Source organism: Aedes aegypti, chromosome 1 (genome assembly GCF_002204515.2).
Source record: "Aedes aegypti strain LVP_AGWG chromosome 1, AaegL5.0 Primary Assembly, whole genome shotgun sequence".
Lineage (NCBI taxonomy): Eukaryota > Metazoa > Arthropoda > Insecta > Diptera > Culicidae > Aedes > Aedes aegypti.
Genome location: NC_035107.1, coordinates 16,488,345 through 16,499,154, shown reverse-complemented (window position 1 = coordinate 16,499,154; position 10,810 = coordinate 16,488,345). Strand labels below are relative to the sequence as shown.

At 46.0% G+C, this 10,810-nt stretch overlaps 1 protein-coding gene across 1 annotated transcript; it reads left to right on the top strand.

Moving 5' to 3' along the window:
• Positions 1-30: 30 nt before the first annotated feature.
• Positions 31-10,796, top strand: LOC5574718 (gastrula zinc finger protein XlCGF57.1). The gene is made up of 2 exons (XM_001655248.2): positions 31-258; positions 9,235-10,796. Exons 1-2 carry the CDS (start codon positions 142-144, stop codon positions 10,729-10,731), a joined length of 1,614 nt encoding a protein of 537 aa, XP_001655298.2. The 5' UTR covers positions 31-141; the 3' UTR covers positions 10,732-10,796.
• Positions 10,797-10,810: the final 14 nt, after the last annotated feature.

Here is a 10,810-nt window from a genome sequence, read left to right as displayed (position 1 = left end):
GGCGTTCAACACGGTAGAGATGCTAACCATTTCATTAGCTCTTCATTGATAGTAAACAAAACGCGGTCGTCTTCTTTGACCGCACCAGTACTTTGTTCTGTCGTTCCATGGAATTAGGAAGCGGAAAAACACCCGGGAAACATGGACATTCTCCAAACGATGTGCCGCATTTGCGAGTCCCAGCAGAATCTGTGTGATCTGACCAGCCAGGTTAACGAAACCGTTGCCAATAAGCTGACCACCCTGACCTCCATTCGGGTAAGTGCTTGGCTGAGGTATCAGGCTTACAGTGGCTCAACTTCATATTCGTACAGGGCACCGTTTTCACATCGAGAGCTCGCATAACTCGTGATCTTGCCCTACAAGCCATTGGTGGGCTTATTTACAAATTTCTTAACGCTGGAGGGGGTGGGTGGGTGTCACCATGATGTTACAGCTCATACAAAATTTGTAGAACATCCATACGAAAAGCGTTACGAGGGGGTGGGTGGGTGTCAAAAATGGTCATTTTTGGCGTTATGAAATATGTGAATGAACCCTGGTAATTGAGTGTGTAGCTTGTTGTTACCGAGCAAACGAATGGATTTACACGATATTTTACAATGGTACGATGAAAGAAGATCCTCCACTATCTACCAGTGGTGATAGTTTTCATCCTGGTCCAATAATTTGCTTAGAAACGAGGTGCTACTTACTCGGTAACCATTGGTTTTTGGGGCGAGATCATTAGTTATGGGAGATTTCTCGCATAATCTGGGATAACGCCCTAAAAGCCATTGGTAACTACGTGTGTACCTCGTTGTTTCTGAGCAAATGACCAAACCAACACCACTGGCAGGTCGAGAATGATCTTTTTTTCACTATAACGTTGTTAAATAACGTGTAAATCCATTCAACTGCTTAAAAACAACGAGCTACACATAACCACGTGGCTTTTAGGGCGAGATCATAAGTTATGCGAGATTTGTTCCCTTCGTCATGGGTGGTGTTCTAAAATCTATTGGGCTCAAAGTTCACATCAACGCTTGTTAGCACAATAATATTATACTCATACGATATACACATGCAAAAATGGTCAATTGGCAAAGAATGCTCTCAGTTAAAACATGTAAGTGTTCATAAGAACACTAAGCTGAGAAGCAGGCTCTGCCCTTCCAGTTGGGACGTAACGCCAGAAAGAAGATTATTCCAAAGATGACATTAAATGGAAACAGTAACTGTTTATCTGTTAACTGATAACTGTTAACAGTAACAGTTTTTATGTTTATAAACTGTTTATCATTGCCGAAATAGACAGCACCTATGTCCTTCGTTATTGATGTTGTCGTCCAAATTTTCTAAAATTCGGCAGTTAAGATTTGGTATTTAATATATTAAAAGTATATGCCCTGGGGAATGGAAAAAATGTTTTACAAAAAGATCCTCGACCGGCTGCATTTTAACCCACGACCCTTACAATAGCGTCTGTACCCCATGTCCCTGATCATCGTCCGAGTGCCAGAGAAGGACTCTAAGCTAAACCACAGACAAACAGACGTCACACTTTCATCATTGTTCATCGACCACCTTCTTAACGGTTGATTGGGGCCTTCCTTAGCCTAGTGGTTAGAGTCCGCGGCTACAAAGCAAAGTCATGCTGAAGGTATCTGGGTTCGAATCCCGGTCGGTTCAGGATCTGTTCGTAATGGAAATTTCCTTGACGTCCCTGGTGTAAAATCCAGTCGGCGGAACGGAATGGCCACAGCTTGAAGGCCACCGTAAGGACTCACCTGCTACAGCTGCTACAAATACTATTTGTAGGATTTTACCAATTTAATAATTTAACATTAAGTTTACTAATTTTAACTTGTTTGATAAGTTTTTCTTCTCGCTTGAATTTTTCGTTCAGTTTTAATTTTTTCACCAGCAGCTTACTTAGATTTGTTATCCGGTTGCTATGGCGCCAACGATATCCGAGCAAAATAATCAGTTGCTTCCAGTGTTGGCAACACCTGGACATAGAGTATCATCACAGACAAACAGACGTCACACTCTCATCATTGTCCATCGACCACCTTTTTAACGGTCGATTCAAAAATATGGTAGGTGGCCAATCCGCCACCCGCAGCGCTCGCATCGTTTTTGTTCGCGTTTGACGTTTGCACACTACCGCGATCTGTTGGCCCGTCGGCCAAATACAATAATTTTAGCATTGGGCGCACATGTCCTCGTGACTATGATTTTGATCGAAATTTGTTCTAAGTGTTACGTCTGTTTGTCTGTGGTATCATCGTACCTGCCACACGATATACAAACGCAAAAATGGCAACTTTAGCAAAGAAAGCTCTCAGTTAATAACTGTGGAAGTGCTCATCTGTCCCAGTGAGGACCTTAATGCCAATAAGAAGAAGAACGGTTGATTCAAAAATATGGTAGGTGGCCAATCCACCACCAGCAGCGCTCGCATCGTTTTTGTTCGTGTTTGACGTTTACACATTACCGCCATCTGTTGGCCTGTCGGCCAAACAAACCGATTTTGACATTGGGCGTGCATGTCCTCGTGACTATGATTTTGATGGAGGTTTGTTCTAAGTGTTACGTCTGTTTGTATGTGGCTAAACTGCGTACTATGGTCCTCCGAACATTTAGGGGGAATGGTCCTCCGGAAATTTAGGGGGTTGGTGTCAGGCCCTGCAAGCCAGTCGTAAAAAAAATCAAGCAACGAATAATCAACGAGATAATACGAACCAGGACAATCGGCGAAGACTAAGGGACTAGCGATTAAAAGCTCGGTACGTGGTACTGTAAATCTCTCAAATTCATCGGAAGCACACGCATACTCGCCGACGTGCTAAAGGACCGCGGATTCGACATCGTAGCGTTGCAGGAAGTGTGTTGGAAGGGATCAATGGTGCGAACGTTTAGAGGTAACCATACCATCTACCAGAGCTGCGGCAACACACACGAGCTGGGAACAGCTTTTATATTGATGGGTGATATTCAGTGGCGCGCGATCGGGTAGTGGCCAGAGATGGAAAGTGGCGAATATTCCTGCTGAACTGGACCAAAAACAAAACCAAACCAGAGCGCTGGTTTACTCGCATCCGTCGTGCTCCAGAGTAACCGAAGCTAAACGTGTTCGTAGCTTTTCAGAGTCAAATTGTGTTTTTGGGGATACAGCTGCTTCCCCTCCAAGATTTATGGTTTCCAAGGGTTTTCGACTACAAACTAGTAGTTTACTGTTGACTTGATGGTTATGCAATTTATTTCTCTGTCAGAACCATAATAAATCACAACTTGCTCGATTACTCGCGAGTAAGCGTTTCCGAGCTTGTTGCTACTTCTTTTGACATGTTCTCCCGAGCAGGCGGGTGCGGACTTACTCACACCTAGCCAGTTCGCGAGTCTGTGATGTTTGTTATGCGTTGGTATACACTCGTGAGCTGCTTCGTGATGCGATCTTTTCCAGCACTAGTAGTGGCCAATCAATGAGAGAATGTGCAAGTTGAGGCTCAAAGGCCGGTTTTTCTATTTCAGCATAATAAACACAGCCCTCACTCCGGAAGCACTGATGGTGATAAAGACGCTTTTTACGCGCAGCTTGAACGCGAGTACGACAGTTGCCTAAGCCACGACGTCAAAATCGTCATAGGAGATTCAAACGCTCAGGTTGGCCAGGAGGAGGAAATCATACCGACTATTGGAAAGTTCAGCGCCCACCGGCTTACGACTAATTTTTTTCGCCGCCTCCAAGAATATAGCCATTCGTAGCACCTACTTCCAGCACAACCTTCCATACCGATACACCTGGAGACCACCACAGCAGACAAAATCTCAAATCACCACGTTCTGATTGATGGACGGCATTTCTCCGACATTACCGATGCCAGGATCTATCGTGGCGCTAGCATCGACTCTGACCACTATCTGGTGATGGTTAAACTGCGAACAAAACTCTCCGTCGTTAACAACGTACGGTACCGGCAGCCGCCCCGGTATGACCTAGAGCGGCTTAAGCAACCGGATGTCGCAACAGCATACGCGCAACAACACCTCAAGGCTGCATTACCGGAATTGGGTGAGCTGGATGGAGCCCCTCTTGAGGACTGTTTGAGAACAGTAAAAGCAGCCATCAACAATGCAGCTGAGAGCAACGTCGGGTACGTGGGACGGAGTCGACGGAACGATTGGTTCGACAAGGAATGTAAGCAGATTCTGGAGGAGAAGAATGCAGCGCGGGCGGTCATGCTAAAGCAAGGGACCCGACAGAACGTGGAACGTTATAGACGAAAACGGCAACAGCAGATCCGTCTCTTTCGGGAGAAAAAACGCCGCTATGCCGGTTTCAAGAAACACGTAAGTACGAAACTCATCGCATCCCGCAACGGCTTGGTGCCGCGAGCCGTGATGTGCAGGATGGGAGCATTTTAACGCACGAGCGTGAGGTGATCGAAATGTGGAAGAAGCACTTCGACGAACACCTGAATGGCGCTGAGAACACAGGCAATGAAGGACGGGACAACGGAGGAAATACTTTCGTCAGTACTGCAGGCGATGGAAAGCAACCAACCCCCACTTTGATGGAGGTTAAGGATTAATAGCTCAAGAACAGTAAAGCTGCTGGTAAGGATGGTATTGGATCTGAACTCATGAAGATGGGCCCGGAGAGTTTGGCCATTTGTCTGCATCGGCTGATAGGTACAATCTGGGAAACAAAACAGTCACCGTAGGAGTTGAAGGAAGGAGTAATATGCCCCATCTACAAGAAAGGCGACAAGTTAGATTGTGAGAACTTTCGAGCGATCACCATTCTAAATGCGGCCTACAAAGTATTATCCCAGATCATCTTCCGTCGTCTGTCACCTGTAGTAAACGAGTTCGTGGGAAGTAATCTAACCGGCTTCGTTGCCCAAAAATGACGTGAATTCCAGCACACAACGCATCATCTTTTCATCGATTTCAAGGCGGCATACGATAGTATCGACCACGTAGAGGTATGGAATATCATTGACGAGAACAGCTTTCCCGGGAAGCTCACGACACTGATAAGAGCGACGATGGAAGGTGTGCAAAATTGTGTGAAGGTTTCAGGCGAACATTCCAGTTCGTTCGAGTCTCGGCGGGGACTACGACAGGGCGATGGACTTTCGTGCCTGTTGTTCAATATTGCGCTTGAAGATGTCATACGGAGAGCCGGACTTACAGTCGAGGCACGATTTTCACGAGATCCGAACAATTTGTTTGCTTCGCGGACGACATGGATATTGTTGGGAGAAAATTTGAAACGATGGCAGATTTGTTCACCCGCCTAAAACGCGAAGCAACAAGAGTCGAGCTGATGGTGAATGCATCGAAAACTGTTAACGTAGTAGCAATCGCCCCGCTATCCTAGCGTTACTAACGTAGCAGCCACACTTTGTTATTTTTCATAGCAGATCACTCCATCTAACTAACACTCCATCCAGAAAGAGAGTCCCTCAATAAAAACAAAGTGCATGCTGGTACGCGGAACCGAGCGCGACATGGCCCGTCTAGGAAGAAGTGTCACGATAGACGAGGATACCTTTGAGATGATGGACGAGTTTGTCTACCTCGGATCCTTGCTGACAACAATGTTAGTCAGGAAATACGAAGGCGCATCATCAGTGGAAGTCGTGCATACTATGGGCTACAGAAGAAACTGCGGTCAAGAAAGATTCACCCCCGCACCGATGTACAAAACGCTCATATGACCGGTAGTCCTCTATGGGCATGAGACGTGGACTATGCTCGAGGAGGACTTGAAAGCTCTTGGGGTTTCCGAACGCCGAGTGCTAAGGATGATTTTCGGCGGCGTGCAGGAGAACGGCGTATGGCGGTGAAGAATGAACCAAGAGCTCGCATGACTACGGCGAACTCAATATCCAGAAGGTGGCAAAAGGTGGAAGGATACGCTAAGCAGGGCATGTTGCAAAAATGGCGGACAACAGCTTTGTAAAGTTGGTGTACGCTACGAATCCGGTCGGACCAAGAAGGCGTGGGACGCAGCGAGCTAGGTGGTTTGACCAGCTGCACCAGGACCTAAAGAGCGTGGGTCGCAGTCGAGGATGGAGAGAAGCGGCCATGAACCGAGTGAATTGGCGAAATATTTTTGGCGAGGTTTTATCAAGCCAAGGATGGAGCCTCAAGTTCATATTGACGGTGATGAAATCGAGGTGGTGGAAGGATTCGTGTACTTGGGTTAGCTGGTGACCGCCGACAACGACACCAGCAGCGAAATCCTGAGACGCTGATGTTTCGACAGAAAGTGTTGAGGACCATCTACGACGGAGAGCAGATGGAAGACGGAACGTGGAGAAGGCGGATGAACCATGCATTGCACCAGCTGCTGGGAGAACAAACCAACGTCCACCTCGCAAAAATAGGAAGTTTGCGATGGGTCAGGCATGTCACCAGAATGTCGGATAACAATCCGGTGAAAATGATTCTTGAAAACAATCCGACTGGCGCAAGAAGACGTGGTGCGCACCGAGCAAGATGGGTCGATCGAATTGATGACGATTTGCAGAATGCGTGGCTGCCCATGGCCATAGTCCATGGCACTGTGTTTTATTTTCTCGATTTCATGCGCTTTTTGAATAGCGCCCAAACCGTTGATTTTAGCGGTATAGTTTGCTCGGAGGAGTTTCTTGGTGTATTAAAGCGCATCTTTTGATGCAAAAAGTTTTGTGATCAATCCACCTAGCATTGAAATAGAACAACTATTTTTTCAAAACATTTAGATAGACATATAGTGTCTTCGGCAAAGTTGTAGAATTGGCAATTTGAAACAACTTTGTCGAAGACACAATTTTTCTATCTCTTATACTTTTTGTGATATTGCCGTTGTATGTGAATGGCCCCTAAAAATCATATTTTTTCATCACTTTTTTGAAAAATGTTTGCTAATGTTAGAGAATTTATATTGATATTGAAGCATTCGCAGATTAGGCCCTTTGCAGAATTGACTCATTGGGCTGCGTACTGTGCTTGAGGATTCACAGCATAGAGGTCCCCAAGCAAACTGCCACGAACACCAACGCACAATCAATCTTACACAAGTCGATTTCCTCAGAATGAAAACGTATCGATGTTTGTTTGACGTTATTGAGCTTTTGGTCAACAGCAGGCCAACAAGGAAGTGGTTGTTTTGCAGCAATTCTGTTTATATTTGGATTCTCACAGCAAACAAAAGCAATGTTGTGACAGTTCTCACAGCAAACAAAGAAAATTTTGTCAACATTGCACTACTACGCAGGCAACTGGATTGGTCTATTGTTTGAATTTGATTGATTTAAATTAGTGTAGACTTTTCGAATCTCGGAAACTAACTTCATTCTCTCAACAACTAGAGAGAGAGATACAGAGAGACAGATATTATGGATCCGACAGAAATAAGGACAAACATTTTTTTCAAATATATTTTTTCTCAATCTCCAAGCGTCGCGACTAATATTTGAATAATGCGCTGTGTTCATAAACATCGTAAGAATGCAGCGCCACACATGTCATTATGCCAGTTATGTCGGGAACGAGTCACACGTCGCGTGTCCCGCACGCGCGTTCCAATTTGGTGAGCGCGCGACAATAGTGAATGCGGGCAAGAGAGCCGATTGGAAATCCGCTTAAGCAGCAATTTATCAAGCAATTTATAAAACAAAGCTCACGTAAGTTTATTGGATATAGTCGCGAGCAACGGACGCAAAAAAAAATGTGCGGGAAAACTACCATTTTAGGGGGTTAAGTTTAGCGCTCGCACCGGAGCAGACCAGAAATGCGCTTGATTTTACCATGTCTGTAGTCGAAATCAGATTGATGAATATGGTTGCTGTCAAATGTACCAGTAATGTGGTGGGAGGTACTTTAAACATAGGAATTTGTTCTGAAATTCCATGATTATTTTAAGAAAGGGCATAGTCAGTTAAAGTACATAGTTGCTTTTACCACAGATTTTTTTCCCGTTTAGAATCCAATCGATCCCTAAGGCATCTTGGGGTAATAATCGATGACAAGCTCAGCTTCGCTAGTGTAATGCCAAATGCGAGCCTATTTCAGATAAATATACGAGAACATGCTATCATTCACAGCGCAACGCTTACGTTGCAAACCAATTTCAATGCTCGATTTACGGACCGATCGATACGACCGATGATTGTCGTATGATGATCTAAGCAAAAGTCACTCCAGGAACCTTCCACAAGGTTCCCCGGCAATACTTTGTATACTAAGCAGTTTTGAGGTCTGGATCGACCTATAAAAGGAGTCTGTCCAGCCAGAATAAATCAATTCATTTCTGGTCTTCGGACCACATAAAAACCTGTGAGTTAATTAGTAGATATCACTGGACCATCTACCATTTCCACACGGATTCGACATCGAGCGAACGGCATAGTTTACACTAGCCACGTGGATATGCCTGTTAATAAGCCAAATGCCAGCAAACTCAAGCTCCTGGCAAGTGTCGCGCAATTCATACTGAGGTACAGAAGAACAAGGTTAGAACGAACAGAAACCTAAAGCGGTTAGAAAAACAGGTATAAGATCACGCGTTTAAGAATAGCAATCGCATACCGAACAGTTTATAAAGAGGTCGTCTGCATCATATTCGGGATGACGCCCGTCGGGCTCATTATCAAGGAAGATTTTCAATGCTTCAACCAAGAAGAGTCCGCGTGAAAAGAGATAACGCTTAGATAAGATTCCGCTTTTGAAACAATTTTTAATTAGCAGTGTTTTTAACTCTTTTTGAACGATTCATAGAAAGGACTTGAAGTACCGTCGTGCGGGGTGACATTGGTCCATAAGGGTGACTTTGGGCCAACATTTTTACGGCAAGCTAACAACCAAATAATGAAAACAGTGTATCAAGCTTCTAGAATACGTTATTGTCGCACCGCCACCAAACCGGATCGCGCCAGTGAGACTCGCGACGCGCCTCAACTCGCGCGATTTTGAAATCAGTTTTTCAGTGTGGCGCTGCATTCTTACGATTTTTATGAACACAGCGCACTATTCACATATTAGCTGCGACGCACGGGGCCCGAGAAAACAATAATTATAAATAAATGTTGGTCTTGATTTCTACCGGATACATAATACAAATAGCCAATAGGCGCTCCTACTAGCCATGACATGCATCGAAAGAGGCGGTCAAAGTCACCCCCTAGGCCCAATGTCACCCCGCACGGCGGTAATCTATGTTAAATTAATACCTGTTTGTATTTTCATCAATTGCAGATTTCCTCGGAAGACTCTCTCCCGCGATGCATTTGTCTCGAGTGCGTTGGCACTCTGAACTTGGCGTACGAATTCCTGCTGCGATGCGAAGCATCGGAACAAAGACTGCAGGAGGTGCTGCGAGCAGGCACAGAACAACCCTCGGATGACAAAGATGAAGAGGATCCCCCGGATGATGAGGAAGCTTCCACGCTGGGATTCGTGATGGAACATTCGGGCGACGAGGAAGATGAGGATGTGGAGGAGGAAGTGGCTATAGCGATCGTCCAAGAGGAATCCATGGACGCGATGGAAGATGCGCAGTTGCTGTACGAAGCTGTCCCGGTGAAGTATACGATCGAAGAATATCTTGAGGAGACGGAGATCGATGAAGAGCAGGAACATGAACAGACGGAAATAGTGGTGGAGGATGTGAAGGCGCACATGGCGGAGATGAGTGCGGGCGAGCGAGATAAGAATTTCTACTGTGATACATGTGGGTCAAGTTTCGAGAAGTGCACGGATCTCTATCAGCACATCAAGAGTCACGGGAAGGCTCGGTACCAGTGCAAGGAATGTGATCGGTGGTTTTCGCGAAGGGCGCATTTGCAAAGCCATGAGGTGATTCACACCGGCGAGAGGAACTTTCGCTGCCATAGATGTCCAAATGCTTACAAGAGTAGTCGTAATTTGAGAAGGCACGTGAAGAGTGCTCACTTGGGGGAGAAACCCTTCGTTTGTGATCTCTGCGGGAAGGAATTCTCTCAGAAGACAGTACTAGAAGCGCATCACAGCACACACGTCCAGGAGAGAAACTACTCATGTGAGGTTTGCCAGAAGCGATTCAAGTCGAGCAAGTTGCTCAAGTTGCACGTCACTCGACATGTGAAGGGTGCCCAGACAAGGCAGGAATCGGAACCCCTGGAATGCGACGTGTGCCACAAACAGTACTCGAGCAAGATGTCCTTGAAGAACCACAAGCAGATTCATTCGGACACCAAAATAGCCTGCACGTTTTGCGGGAAGAATTTCAAAATAATGGCGCACTTGAAGGTGCATCTGCGAAGTCACACCAAAGAGCAGCCGTACGAGTGCAACCTGTGTCACAAGAAGTTCGGCTACGAGACTTCGCTCAAAACGCACCGCTTGGTGCATTCAAACGAACGGCCCTACAAGTGTGACCTGTGCGATGTGGCCTTTCGGCAATTGAACCACTTGAAGGCGCACAAATTCTTGCACAGCGGTGAGAAACCTTTCGAGTGCACCGTCTGCAAGAAGTCATTCGCCCTCCGAGGGAACTTGACCATCCACATGCGAATCCATGACGGCCCGGTTGGTAGTCCGTTCCAGTGCCGGCTTTGCGTGGGCAAGAAGCTGAACGACTCGAACGCTTTGAAGCGACATCTGAGGGCGCATCCGAATGCGAAGGTTGTGAAAACGGGCACCTTGACGGTCATTGTGGAGGAAGGTACGGCGGATGAACCGGAAAGAGGGAGAAGTCAAACTGGAGGTGAGTAGTGTTGAACATTTGGTGGAGGAAGAAGAGCGTTTATAAAGGAACCTTGGGTTCGATTCGGATCTTATGTATTAACTCTGA

Excerpts from the sequence above, each read along its gene's own strand:
- LOC5574718 (XM_001655248.2), top strand. The coding sequence starts at position 142 with ATGGACATTCTCCAAACGATGTGCCGCATTTGCGAGTCCCAGCAGAAT. Across the intron at positions 259-9,234 it reads CCACCCTGACCTCCATTCGG|ATTTCCTCGGAAGACTCTCT; the intron begins GTAAGTGCTTGG and ends CATCAATTGCAG.